The sequence below is a fragment of the Giraffa tippelskirchi genome, chromosome 1, assembly GCF_054371585.1.
Source record: "Giraffa tippelskirchi isolate mGirTip1 chromosome 1, T2T-mGirTip1v1.2.pri, whole genome shotgun sequence".
Taxonomy (NCBI): domain Eukaryota; kingdom Metazoa; phylum Chordata; class Mammalia; order Artiodactyla; family Giraffidae; genus Giraffa; species Giraffa tippelskirchi.
This window is the reverse complement of record NC_137275.1, coordinates 205763066-205778326: the sequence shown is the minus strand read 5'-3', so window position 1 is coordinate 205778326 and position 15261 is coordinate 205763066. Positions and strand designations below refer to the sequence as shown.

The 15261-nt window shown below is 40.9% G+C and overlaps 1 protein-coding gene across 6 annotated transcripts in view; it reads right to left on the bottom strand.

Moving 5' to 3' along the window:
• TMEFF1 (transmembrane protein with EGF like and two follistatin like domains 1) overlaps positions 1-15261 on the bottom strand; it is a 93647-nt gene that overhangs the window by 13329 nt on the left and 65057 nt on the right. The window contains exons 8-10 of one of the 6 annotated variants that reach the window (XR_014077644.1): positions 4334-4457; positions 3092-3146; positions 2415-2466 (exon numbers count right to left, since the gene is read on the bottom strand). Coding sequence is in view for 1 of the 6 variants with exons in the window: in XM_081572885.1 (XP_081429011.1) it covers positions 4334-4457 (124 nt within the window). In the remaining 5 variants the exon portion in view is untranslated. Of the gene's footprint in view, positions 1-2414; positions 2553-3091; positions 3147-4333; positions 4458-15261 lie in introns of all 6 variants that reach the window. The other 5 variants (XR_014077651.1, XR_014077647.1, XR_014077659.1 and 2 more) reach the window with 5 other exon arrangements.

Below are 15261 nucleotides of genomic sequence, written 5' to 3'. Positions count from 1 at the left end.
AGGCGAGAAGGCTGAAAGAAAAGCAGCCAGTGAGGAAGGAGAAAACCAAGAGAGCGTAATCCCTTAACCAAGTGAAGAATGTCTATCACGCAGGAGGCTGGATGCCACTGATCATGCAAAAGTCATTTGAGACTGAGAAATTGACGGATGAATTTAGCAACAAGAACAGTCTCACTGAAGTGCTGGGGAGCAAAAGCTCATTGGGGTGAACTCATGAGATAGGAAGTGAGAAACGGAGACAGACTACAGACAACTATTTCCAGTTCTTCTACAAAGGAAAGGACAGAAATGGGACTGGAGCTGATAGAAGTGACGATGAGAAATACCTTTCAAGATAAAAGAAACAAAAAGTAACTTATAAATCTATAAAAATAAATGAATAAAACAATATATGGTAAGAAGAAAAATGGGGAGCATTGCTGGCAGTGATAGTAAAAAGCCTGTGAGCGTTCTCTTCATACTCCTTCAGTTTTCTCATTGGACTTGGAAACAAGATCATTCACTGAGAGTGAGGATGAGAGGAGGTGTTGACAGTCTGGCGAGAGGGTGGATGGTAAAAGCAGTCATTTTATCTAGGAGAGGAGGATGAAGGACCGCAGTTATAGAGTGACTGCCGGCAGCATGCAGGGCCCACTGAGTATAAAGGTGCATAAGACCAGTTAAAGCCTGGTGGGTGTAGGTATGCAGCAGGCGGGAAGCTGGAACGAACCAGGATTATAGTTTTGTCAAGTGTGTGTATGATGAAGCAAGGGAGGGACTACAAGGATTGAGCACGGAATTAAGCTGAGTAAGGAGGCAATGAGGATATGCACTGAAAAGGTGAGAGATTAATCAACTGGAGGCCCAGTGGGTGGAAAGACTGCTGTAGGAATTAGATGGGATACGCTAAACACCTCTGCCAACAAAGGCCCATATAGTCAAAGCTATGGTTTCTTCCAGTAGTCATGTATGGATGAGAGTTGGACCATAAAAAAGGCTGAGCGCTGAAGAATTGATGCTTCTGAACTGTGGTGTTGGAGAAGACTCTTGAGATTGCCTTGGACTTCAAGGAGATCAAACCAGTCAGTCCTAAAGGAAATCAAACCTGAATATTCACTGGAGGGACTGATGCTGAAGCTGACGCTCCAATATTTTGGCCACCTGATGAGAAGAGCTGACACACTAGAAAAGACACTGATGCTGGGGGAAAGATTGAAGGCAGGAGGAGAAGGGGATGACAGAGGATGAGACGGTTGGATGGCATCACCAACTCAATGGACATGAGAGTTTGAGCAAGCTCTGGGAGATGGTGAAGGACAGGGAAGCCTGGCATGCTGCAGTCTGTGGGGTCGCAAAGACTTGGACACGACTAAGCGACAGAACAACAACACTAAAGATGGAATGATTCCCAAACACATCTTCAACGTGCACCTGTCTCATGAGTTCCAAAACCACAGATACCCAGGAGCCTACTAGATAAGTGGATGCCACACAGACACTTGAGATCAAGCATTATTAAGCTCAGTACATCATGTCCCCCCAAACCTCCATTCTCCTCCCCCTATTTCCTTTCCCTCCTCAATTTTGCATCAGCTAGAAACCCAGGAGACTCTCTTGACTCTTCCTTCCCATGACCCTCCATCAGCTCCCACATTCCCATCCTCATACCCAACCAGTCACCAAAACCTTTGGAGTCACCACCTATTTTCTCTCCACAACTCACATCCTCATCTCAGTCCTTTACTCAGTTCAGGCTCTCACTCCTCACTAATAGACAGGCTCCTAACTTTCAGTCTTCTAATCCATTTTTCACCTAGCTACCCGGATGGCTTTCAGATCTGTCCATATCTTTCTTATCTAAATCCCTAAATGGTTTCTGTCTTTAAAAGAAGGGACATGGGAATTCCCTGGAGGTCCAGGGGTTAGGACTCTGTGCTTTCTCTATGGGCCTGGGTTCCATCTCTGGTTGGGGAACTAAGATCTCACAAGCCGTGCAGTGGGGCCAAATTAATTAATTAATTAAAGGACAATCTCCTGGTATGGCACAAATGTCCCCATAAGACCTGCCCCTCCTCCCACTTAAGGGTGAAGAGCTTTCTTGAAGTCTCAAATCATCTCATGTATATCTATGTATGATAGCATTTTTCATATAGGATTACATTTAAATTATTATTTGTCAGTTGCTGCCACCAGACTGTAAGTTTTTTTGAAGGCTGGATCTCTGTCATATTTGAACTTGAGACCCCAGGGCCATGTAGGATTTGGTACAAAGTAGGCAGAGAGTCAGACACGGAGTAGTGACTGAACAATAACAAAGGCAATAAATAAATAAATTAATGGTGATATAATGCTAAAAGATTTTAACCTAATAACAGGACTGTGGCTAAAGGGTGTTCATCCCTGCCTGTTTACTGCTACTAAACAAATACACCTACCAGTAGAAATCCATGTGATGCCAAGGCCTGGTTCTTGTGGACACTGTAGATGCTTAGACAAAAGACAAAGATCAACTGCTTTTTGGAGTTACAATATGCAGAAAAGAGATTCTTTAGCATTTAAGAAACACCTCTGGTCTGAAGAAGAGGGAAAAGTTGGCCACCATTACATGTCATTCAAAAAATATTCACTATGTAGCTACTGGGAGAGGCCCTATGACAGGCACCGGGGAGACAATGGTTAGCAAAACAGAGTCCCTAACCTAACAGTGTGTTTAGCCTAGTAATATCAATATTGTCAACATCAATATCCATTGCTATTTATTAAATACATATTGCATAATAGAAATTGTGATAAGTACTTTGCATATATTAACAACACTAGGAAATAAGTACCATTATCATTTTTTTTAATTGGAGGACAATTGCTTTACGATATTGTGTTGGCCTCTGCCATACATCAGCATGAATCAGCCACAGGTATACATATGTCCCTTCCTTCCTAAACCCCTCTACCCCTCCCTTCCATCTCCCTTCCCATCCTACCCCTCTCTAGGTTGTCACAGAGCACTGGGTTGAGCTCCCTGTGTCACCCAGCAAATTTCCACTTGCTATCTGTTTTACATATAGTAATGTGTATGTTTCCATGCTATTCTCTCAATTCATCCCATCCTCACCTTCCCCCACTGTGTCCACAAGTCTGTTCTCTATGTCCGCATCTCCATTGCTGCCCTGCAAATAGGTTCATGAGGCTTAGACATCAACCTCTCTCATCCCTCCCTTTTAGGTATCTTAAAAGACACCCTATGCTCAGAGGACAACATGATCTGAACTTCTATTAAGGTATGTATGTCACTATGAGACAAGCATAAGGAATCTACTATATGATTTTATTTTGTTCTCCCTTGCATGGCTGTATTTTTTTTTTTTTAATGTACAGGCAAAGGGGTAGGGTGAGGGGTGAGGCTGGTATTAGCTCCTTCAAAGACAAGGAAACCATTCAATCAGAAGGAAGCTGAAAGCTTAACAAAAAACTCTTAATAACCATTAAAACAATTTACAGTGTTTTGTTTTATTTTTTAAGTAGGAGGAGAGTGGGAGGGAGCGGGGCTGAGGAGAAGTCAGGGGAATGGAGTTAAAGAAACAGAAAAACCAGGAGACTGGATTTCACAAGCTTTCTTTTACTTCTTGAGAGAAAGATTCACTGGTCAAACTACAGGGGGCAGGAGTGAGAACAATAAGAGCAATCGCCCTGTGTTTGCAAACACTGCCTTGACAACTAGACCAACCTGAGGTGGAAGACAAGCTCCCAGCAGCTGCAGCAAGAACTGTTATCAGTACAGACACGGAATAGCAAAAGCACTAAGGCCATGAGGGTGAGTATCAGGAAATTTGAGATCTCGTTTTGTCTCAGCTCTATTTACATAACCTCTCTGGAATCACACAGTTGAAGATTCACACCCTTTCTGTCTCCATCCCTCATATTACATTTGATTCTAAACCCCATCCCCTTATTTCGAGAAATATATTATAAACTTTATTTGAAACTTTACCATAAAGTTTATTTTAAGAATGTTCTCAGTTCTTAACACACTCTCTAGTCCCTCAAACTACTCTGTGACAGACTGCCTAAAAATCAAAATAATGTTGGTTTATGGTATAATTCTATATTAAAAAATACACAGCATAATATTAAAAAGGTTAAGCCTATCTCAAAACCCTAATAAACATGTTTTTTTTTGCATATTACTTGCCAGCTTTTTCCAAATGATGCTGCTAATCTATTTTTTTCTAACTCGACTGCAAATAAATACTACCTTTTAGTGATATTTTTAGTCCACATTTCATTGCCTGCTACAGAGCAGTGACCAATGATGGAAAAAAGGTCTCACCTCTGATCTGGAGGTACTCTGACTTACCTACAAGAAGCCTTCTGAGTAGAATAAATGAATTCACATTTTCCATGGATGCAGTAACCATTGAGGTTTTCAGGGCAAGGCATGTAGTTTCCAATATAAACATCTTCCCTTTGATCACTAGCATCTTAAAAGAACATAAACCAGGTCAATAAACAATGAAAAGCAAATTGAAAAACATGGACTTTTCAAAGGTTCTAAAACAACAAATAAATTCACCCCTTGCTGGGTAATTTGGGAAGGAAATTTATCGGATAGGAGGCTGGACAAGAACCAAGATCTCACTAGGCCACAAACACAGCAGGTAGACTGTTTAGATTTAAACCATTTAAAAATATTTGCAGGATGTGACCACTGTGAGCGACTGCTGTTTAAAAACAATCTGAAAAAAAAGAAGGAAAAATTCAACATCTTTGCTATAAAAATAAATGTTACTTCTAGAAGAAATCTCACCTCTGTGACAGAGAGATGGGGTATACAGCACTGGCTTTTGGGGAACTGACTTACTCTAGCCATTCACCTTGAGGTTATGAAATTGAGGCCAAAGGACACTGGTAAGGCAGAGAACAAGTATGAGATTCTGAAATTTTAGGGTGAAAGGTTTACTTTGGAATAAAAACTATCAAGCATATTGATTTTTTCCCAAGTGAAAATAGTTTTTTGTTCTTTTTAAAGTGTTTTTCTTAGTATATGTTACTGTAAAAAAAAAAACAAATGCAAATGATACAGAGAACAAATAAAAAGAAATTTAAAACCACCCCAAATCTCTCTATCCAAAGAGAACCATTGTAAACATGTTAATGAATATCTGTTTGGTCTTAGGTATACTGACTTGAACTGAACTGGGTTGGACTGAAGAAAACAGAAGGGTGGTAAGGAATTCTACTGTCAAAAATGGGAAAAGTCAGGAAGCAAAGACAGAAAAGGGCAGGAAAGAAGACGGCATGGGGATCCAGTCTTCAAAATCAATGATATTCTTTCATTAATTCATCCTTTATTCCTATGTCTCTTTTTCCCAATACTTGCTGTTTAGTCCCTAAGTCGTGTGAGACTCTTTGTGACCCCACGAACTGCAGAACGCCAGGCTTCCCTGTCCTTCATTACCTCCATATACTTACATATGCACATACTCATTTACATATTCACGCAACCCAGAATGAATTTTTTTTTTTTTACTTTTTTTTCTGGCATTTACCTAATACATTAGTTCTCAGCTCTATGAACCCAGAGTTCCCCAATGTTCACAGACCTGTCCATGTGTAGGAAAAATTCCCAAGCTTCCTGCCATTTTATAAAATTCCAGCTTACAGATTCTGTGTATTATTCTGTGAATTACAGATTCTTACTAATAATAATCTCACAATAATAATTTCATGTGACCTTGAGCATACCACTTCCCTGGTGGCTCAGAGGTTAAAGCGTCTGCCTCCAATGCGGGAGACCTGGGTTCGATCCCTGGGTCGGGAAGATCCCCTGGAGAAGGAAATGGCAAACCACTCCAGTATTCTTGCCTGGAGAATCCCATGGACAGAGGAGCCTGGTAGGCTACAGCCCACGAGGTCGCAAAGAGTCGGACATGACTGAGCGACTTCCCTTCCTTCCTTCCCTTTCTTGAGCATACCACCCTCTCTAAGCCTGAGATCTCACAACTGTATTATGTGAGCTAATTAATGCATGTACAGGCCACTAAACCCACCAGCTCTCTATGTAACACATCATGCACCAGCCAAGACTTATCTCCCTCAAACACACACAAAGTGTTAATATAATCTGAAGAATTATTAATAGAAACAAATTAAGAAGGAATAAAATAAGAGACTCTGTATATATATAGATATCAATAAGCAAGGGAGAACTGGGAATAGGTGTACCAAGTGTGAAAAAACTGAGAACTGAAAATGCAGGTTTTTCTGGAGATCAAAATTTACATATGAAAGGAGAATCTTTCTGACTATTAATCTTAATGATTATTAAGTTCAAAGATAGCATAACTACAGCAAAGAGGGTACATCATCCTTAACAAGACCAAATTTATGCCACCTTACCTCAAATTTTATGTATTTACATTGTGCAAATTTATGCATAGAAAGAGAATTAAACTAAGGAGAAATCCAACACAGTCAGTTACTCAGTTCAGTCGCTCAGTTGTGTCCAACTCTTTGCGACCCCATGAATTGCAACACGCCAGGCCTCCTTGTCCATCACCAACTCCCTTAGTCCACCCAAACTTATGTCCATCGAGTCGCTGATGTCAACCAACCATCTCATCCTCTGTCATCCCCTTCTCCTCCTGCCCCCAACCCTTCCCAGAATCAGGGTCTTTTCTAATGAGTCAATTCTTCGCATGAGGTGGCCAAAGTATTGGAGCTTCAGCTTCAACCTCAGTCTTTCCAATGAACACCCAGGATTGATCTCCTTTAGGATGGACTGGTTGGATCTCCTTGCAGTCCAAGGGACGCTCAAGAGTCTCCTCCAACACCACAGTTCAAATAAGCATCAATTCTTCGGCGCTCAGCTTTCTTTATAATCCAACTCTCACATCCATACATGATTACTGGAAAAACCATAGCTTTGACTATACTGACCTTTGTTGGCAAAGTAATGTCTCTGCTTTTTAATATGCTATCTAGGTTGGTCACAACTTTCCTTCCAAGAAGTAAGCATCTTTTAATTTCATGGCTGCAGTCACCATCTGCAGTGATTTTGGAGCCCCCAAAAATAAAGTCTCTCACTGTTTCCGCTGTTGCCCCATCTATTTCCCATGAAGTGATGGGACCAGATGCCATGATCTTAGTTTTCTGAATGTTGAGCTTTAACCCAACTTTTTCACTCTCCTCCCTCACTTTCATCAAGAGGCTCTTGAGTTCTTCTTTACTTTCTGCCATAAGGGTGGTGTCATCTGCATATCTGAGGTTATTGATATTTCTCCCGGCTATCTTGATTTCAGCTTGTGCTTCATCCAGCCCAGCGTTTCTCATGATGTACTCTACATATAAGTTAAATAAGCAGGGTGACAATATACAGCCTTGACGTACTCCTTTTCCTATTTGGAACCAGTCTGTTGTTCCATGTCCAGTTCTAACTGTTGCTTCCTGACCTGCATACAGGTTTCTCAAGAGGCAGGTCAGGTGGTCTGGTATTCCCATTTCTTTCAGAATTTTCCACAGTTTACTGTAATCCACACAGTCAAAGGCTTTCGCACAGTCAGAAGATCTCAATTTTAAGGGTATCTCTGCTATCTTGTGTAACCTTAATCAAACAATTTCTTCTAAGAGAGTTGAATGAGATCAGCAAAGTCTATCAGTAGTATAATACAGTGGACTTCCCTGGTGGTCCAGTATTAAGAATCCACTTGCCAATGCATGTGTTCGATCCCTGGTCCAGGAATATTCCACATGCTGTGGGGCAACTGAGCCACATACCACAACTACTGATGCCTGCGCACCTTAGAGCCAGTGCTCCAAAACAAGAGAAGCCACTGCAGTTAGAAGCCAGCCCACCACAACTAGAGAAAGCCCATGAGGAGCAATGAAGACCAGCGTAGCCAAAAATAAATAATTTTTTTTAATAAACCAAACAAAATGCTGATAATAAAAAAGATGTATAACGCAAGACATATAATCTTTTATTTTCTAGTAGTCATATTTTTAAAAAGTAGACAAGATAATCTTAATCATATATTTTATTTAACCTAATATATCAAATAAATAGCATTTCAACATATATTCAGATAAATTATGATAGCTTATATTCCTTTTTCTTAAATAGGTCTACAAAATCTGGAGAGCACTTCACACTTACAGCATACCTCAATTCCAACTGGTCACATTCCAAATACTCAACAGTCACACGTGGCTAGTAGCCACCATGCTAGACAGCACAGAATAGGCGGCTTACTCATTTATCATTTATTCATCACCTTCCATATGCCAGGGACTCTGCTAGGTGCTGGGATAAAAAAAACAGTTAAGATATATCCTGTCCTCAAAGGGCTTACAGGGGCTCCTCCAGCTCCCAAACCATAATTACGCCGTGGCAAAGCAATCAAGCCTTCTTCTGGGCTGCTACAATCCTGAGCACCCACTTCTGTGCTACAATATTCACAACATTGTCTTAACTATTTACGTATTTAAATTGGTCTCTGCCACGAGACCATGAACTCCCTGAGGATCTAGATGCCTGTATTATCCATTTCTGTATAACTCCTAACACTTAGAACATAGTAATGTTCTTGCTATGGTTTCGAACCAAGAGTAGTTTCGACCTTTGCAATCAAGCCATGAGGTGACTTAAGGAATGCAGCTGTCTCCCACAGTGCTTATCATCCTGCAACTTCTCAAAACATGGTATTTTCAGGCTGTGATATATCATGAAGTATATAATAATGGGAGTATAGAGACTGGGGTTAGGTACTTACCTATAAAAACAAAGTTGCATAAAGTATATAACAAACAGACCACACTGGTCCACAAAACCTGTGGTAATGTACTAACCTACCATAAGAAAGTCCTAAAAACAGCAAAATAATGCAGAGCTGAAAGTGATCAGAGAATTCAGATGTATGATAGCAATAAGAAAATTAAGAATGGGTTATGAGAAATGAATAAAGAGTACAACACCAATAGCATTCACTGAATGATTAATGAAAGAATGTGGTATCAAGCTCTAGACAAAGCAAAGCCATATAAAACTGGACGTGGCTATTAAGACTTCGAAATCTGTGTCTGTCACAGAGTCCAAATTCAGCATTCTACTCAATGCCAACACTATTCATTCCATTACACTTACATACTATTGCTGTGCACATCCATATGCTCAGCTAAGCTACAGAGAGGGTAAGGGAAAAGTGGTCAGTCCCTGCCCTCAAGAAATTTATCATCAACTTATACACACAAAAAGCTGAACAACACAAGAGAAGAGGTCCCACATGATAGCATACAATAAAACACCAAAAGAAGATTTTATAATACTAAGTGCTATGGAAGTTCACGTTCAAAGGAGAACTTCATTTTAGGCAGAATAACCCAGGAAAGGACTCACAGAGAAAGTAGCACTCAGGTTAGGTCTCAAAGAATGGACAGGTTCAGATAGTTGATCAGTGAAAACCAAAAAATACGTATAAGGCAGCTGTTCTCATTCTCAAGAACAAGAGGTAAGTGGAGCTAGCAAGAACTGTACATTCAGACTGTGCGAGGGTTTAAGTCAAAGTTGGAAAAGTAAGTTGAAGTCAGAGCATGGAAAAATTTAAACGTCAGGTGAAAAATATTTTCTTAATCATATGGACAAGGAGGGCCCAGTTGGAGAGCAACACAAGCAAAGCCATGTTTTACACAAGAAGTTAACTGAGAGTGGTTACCTGGGGCTAGGGCTGATGCTTAGGGGGGAATGGGGAGTGACACGGCTGTGAGGTTTATCTTGAGGGTAATGAAAATGATCTAAGATTAGATTATGATGCTAGTACAATCCTGTAAATATACTAAAAGAAAAAAAACCCCACTGAATTACACTGTTTAAACAGGTGAACTTAATGGTATGTAAATTATATCTCAAAAAGTTATTGAAATTAATTGGAAGACAAAAGGAACACAGGATGACCGATGAAGAGGTTACTACACAATCCAAACTGTGGCACTGATAAGTTTGAGCTCAGCAGTAAGAACAGACAACAGAAACACAGGAAAAAAAAAAAAAATACAGTGTCAAGATGCTTTGGAAAGTAAATGAAACCAGAAACTCAGATGTGTAAGGGTCTTTGGAGGTCATTTGGTCTAATGAAGGAATTTCTTTAGTTGTAACTCCATGATCCTGTTTCTACTTAAACACGTTCAGAGATAAGGAACTCAATATAATATCAGTTCAGTTCAGTCGCTCAGTCGTGTCTGACTCTTTGCAGCCCCATGGACTGGAGCATGCCAGGCATCCCTGTCCATTGCCAACTCCCGGAATTTACTCAAACTCATGTCCATTGAGTCGGTGATACCAATCAACATCTCATCCTCTGTTGTCTCCTTCTCCTCTCGCCTTCAATCTTTGCCAGCATCACGGTCTTTTCAAATGAGTCAGCTCTTCGCATCAGGTGGCCGAAGTATTGGAGTTTCAGCTTCAGCATCATTCCTTCCAATGAATACTCAGGACTGATTTCCTTTAGGATGGACTGGTTGGATCTCCTTGCAGTCCAAGGGACTCTCAAGAGTCTTTCCAAAACCACAGTTCAAAAACTTCAATTCTTTGGCATTCAGCTTTCTTTATAGTGCAACTCTCACATCCATACATAACCACTGGAAAAACCATAGCCTTGACTAGACAGATCTCTGTTGGCAAAGTAATGTCTCTGCTTTTTAATATGCTGTCTAGGTTGATCATAACTTCTCTTCCAAGGAGCAAGCGTCTTTTAATTTCATGGCTGCAGTCACCATCTGCAGTGATTTTGGAGCCCAAAAAAATAAAGTCTGACACTGTTTCAACCATTTCCCCATCTATTTCCCATGAAGTGATGGGACCAGATGCCATGATCTTTGTTTTCTGAATGTTGAGCTTTAACCCAACTTTTTCACTCTCCTCTTTCACTTTCATCAAGAGGCTCTTGAGTTCTTCTTCACTTTCTGCCATAAGGGTGGTGTCATCTGCATATCTGAGGTTACTGATATTTCTCCCGGCAATCTTGATTCCAGCTTGTGCTTCCTCCAGCCCAGCGTTTCTCATGATGTACTCTGCATATAAGTTAAATAAGCAGGGTGACAATATATAGCCTTGACGTACCCCTTTTCCTATTTGGAACCAGCCTGTTGTTCCATGTCCAGTTCTAACTGTTGCTTCCTGACCTGCATGCAGGTTTCTCAAGAGGCAGGTCAGGTGGTCTGGTATTCCCATCTCTTTAAGAATTTTCCACAGTTTACTGTGATCCACACAGCCAAAGGCTTTGGCATAGTCAATAAAGCAGAAATAGATGTTTTTCTGGAATTCTCTTGCTTTTTCAATGACCCAGTGGATGTTGGCAATTTGATCTCTGGTTCCTCTGCCTTTTCTAAAACCAGCTTGAACATCTGGAAGTTCACAGTTCACGTATTGCTGAAGCCTGGCTTGGAGAATTTTAAGCATTACTTTACTAGCGTGTGAGATGAGTGCAATTGTGCGGTAGTTTGAGCATTCTTTGGCATTGCCTTTCTTTGGGATTGGAATGAAAACTGACCTTTTCCAGTCCTGTGACCACTGCTGAGTCTTCCAAATTTGCTGGCATATTGAGTGCAGCACTTTCACAGCATCATCTTTTAGGATTTGAAATAGCTCAACTGGAATTCCATCACCTCCATTAGCTTTGTTCGTAGTGCTGCTTCCTAAGGCCCACTTGACTTCACATTCCAGGGTGTCTGGCTCTAGGTGAGTGATCACACCATCATGATTATCTGGGTTGTGAAGATCTTTTTTGTACAATTCTTCTGTGTATTCTTGCCACCTCTTCTTAATATCTTCTGCTTCTGTTAGGTTCCTACTGTTTTCCTTATGTTGAATGAAATCTCTCTTTCATTATCTTTGTGTGGATTTCCCCATGTCTGTTCACCACTTACCTCACTGCCCACCAATTTTTTTCTTAATGTCAAACTTCCCTAGTTTTAACCTTTATATAGTTTGCAACAACCAACCCACTAACATTTAAGTGTTTAATACAACAGAATTGTCCTCTTTGCTAAAGATGGCTCAATACAAAATTGTGTAGTACAATTTTACTAGAAAAAGAATGAACAAAACGTCAATAAACACATGAAAATATGTTCAACATCATTAGTCATTGCATCATGTATCCGTACTCAGTTGTGTCAGACTCTTTGCAAACCCATGGACTGTAGCCTGCCAGGACCCTCTGTCTATGGGATTTTGCAGGCAAGAATACTGGAGTGGGTTGCCATTTCCTTCTCCAGGGGATCTTCCCAACCCAGGGATCCAACCCACATCTCTTGCGTCTCCTGCATTGGTAGGCAGATTCTTTATCACTGTGCCCACCTGGGAAACCATTCATATCTCGGGAAATACGAATCAAAACAAGATAGCACCTTACACCCAGAAGGATGACTACTATCCCCAAGCCAGAAAATAACAAGTATTGGCAATAGTGAGAAGAAATGATAACCTTTGGGAATGGTTGGTGAGAATGTGTAACAGTACGGCCACTAGGGAAAACTGTATGGAGCTTCCTCAAAAAATTAAAAGTAGATATACCATCTGATCCATCTGGATATATACTCCCCCCCAAAAAATGGAAAGCAAGGTCTCCAAGAGATAGCTATATACCTATATTCATGGTAGCATTACTCACAATAGCTAAAACATGGAAGCAACCCAAGTGTCCATTAATGGATAAACAAAATGGATGAGTTGTAGAGAATATTCTACACACTAGGAAATATTCAGCCTTAAAAAGGAAGGAAATTAATTCTGAAATATGCTATGACACAAACAAATCTTGAGGACATTATGTTAACTGAAGCCAGTGACAAAAAGACAAATACTGTATAATTTCTACTTATATGAGTTATGCAGAATAGTCAAAATTATAGCAACAATCAGCAGAATGGTGGTTATAAGGGCAGAAGGGAGGGGGAAATGAAGTTTTTGCTTAATCGCTATAGTTCCAGTTTCACAGGATGAAATGATTTCGAGAGATGGATGCTGTGATAATGGCACAACATCATGGATTTATTGAATACCACCAGCCCCGTACACTTAAAAAATGGTTAAGATAGCACGTGTTGTTGTTATATATATTTCACAACTTTAAAAACTGTAAAAGAAAAACTCTGTATGACAGGAGGCTCAGTAGAGAGAATGTAGTAAACTGAGTTCAAATTTAGATCTCCAGTCCTCCAAAAGGTATTTATTAAGCACCTATCGTGTCCCAGGCAAGACAGTAGTTCCTGGAAGTTCAGGCAAAGGCAGTACAAGCTAAATGCAGGTGTAAAGACCCACAGGTAGCTGAATATATGAAACTAGTTCTTAGAGAAAGAGTAAAGCTAGTGTATAAGTGTTCACCAAGGTGGTAGCTGAGAGTAGATTAAATATTCTGAAGAAAATTGAAGACAGCATGCACGAGAACAGAATTCTGGAACAGTTGTGATGAAAAAGAAAGAGCACCAGGGCTTAGGGTCAGAAAGTCTAAATTCTGGTCGCTGCTATGCCATTCTACATGAGCCACAAACTCTCACAGTTTCAGCGTCTTTATCTGCAAAATGGTGGTAACATGATTGTGATAAGGACTAAATATGTGAAAGCAACTGGCACACAGTAGCGTACTTGATTAAAAACTCTTGAGAGGATAAACAGCCTACTATCACTCATGAGCCACATTAAACACAGTGGACAGAAAGACTTACCAATGGTAAGAACCTTTAGCACAGCCAGGCTACTAACAATGAAATTAGGAAAAAACACCATAATAACATCGATAAGGAATTCAGTGACAGCATTTAACGCTAAAAGTAGTCCTAAGCAGTAGGTATTACTGTCCCTGCTTCACAGATGTGATCACTGAGGCCCAGAGAAATCAGGCCACACTGCCTTTAACCATGGAGCAAATCTGACTTCAGAACACAAGCTCTTAACCATCACATGACTTCACCAAGCTACCCTGGGAGGTGGGTGAGGAACAGACACAAGTGGAATGTTCAAGCACTTGCTCTCCAGGCCACGTAAATTAGATAACTTCAAAAAGGAAAGATTAAAAGGCTTACAGATATAATGAAGCAGTTTCAGAAACCACGGCAGAGATGTAGCCTTGCACAGCAAGAACCAGCACGGTCCTGTACAAACAATGCCTTCAGGCAAGTGGTGACAGGCTCCATGAATAACAGCTGCAACTGTGAGTCTCTGAACAATGTGTGCGTGTGTGTGCACACGCACACACACAATATAAAAAGCTCAGTCACCCAGCAGTGCCTCCCACCCTACAGAGGCATTCAGAAACCAATTTGCCACCAGCGGCAGTGTTTTCAAATACAAAGGAGAGGATGGTGCTAAGTGACAATGTGGTAAGACTCCAGATGGCTTATCTGCAAAGGCAAGTTTCACTCACTCTGTCTTGGTCCATCCACGTTCCACCTAAATAAAGCACCAGGAATTGCTGTTAACAACCAGAACATGCACCTAGAAGAGGCTACTGAGGCCACAACAACATCAATACTGCATCAGTAACTCGAGGCCTCTTTATTTTCACAGAGCCGATATACTGAATCCAAAAATTCAATATACTCTTTCCTGCTTCCCCTATACCAACCTTCACTCCAAGCTTCATCACTAACACATCCTTCTTTAACCCAAGTCTCCTCAGACCCCAAGAATCATTTACCTAGGCAGAAACTCCCACCTACTCCCCAACACCCCCTACCCTCTCATGTCCAGGGAGTAGATATGACCAACCCTAACCTGGCTTCTTTCTTTCCTAGTCTTTCCACTCTGCCCAGTGAAACACCTTTCCTAATGCACGTAAACTCATCCACCTCCTCAGCAGTTCCCTTAGGAAGCACTCCTTTCGTCTCCCTGATGGAACAAAATCACATTACTCCTACACCCCTTCCCTCCTCCCTTCCCCTGCTGTGCTCACCACCTGTCACCTCTAGATCAGCATCCCACTCTCATCTCCCAACGACCTTCCTCCCGTAGGGTTCTGTGCCACCCACCTACACGGCCTTCTCACCATCTTCACTGTGATTCTCCTCCACACTCCACAGCACAGGCTCTCCCCCTCCTTCAGTGACTGCAGCAACTGGCTCAGGCTTACCTTTTGATAAGGCAAATCTATCAAGACCATTTTTAAAAGGGCATATCAAATGAGCTGTATTAAAATATATAAACATCAATCACCAAATAATGGAACCAACAGTATTGATATCTTGGTGTGTCTGGTATCCTTAATCAGCAGGAGGAGAGACTGAGAGGATGAA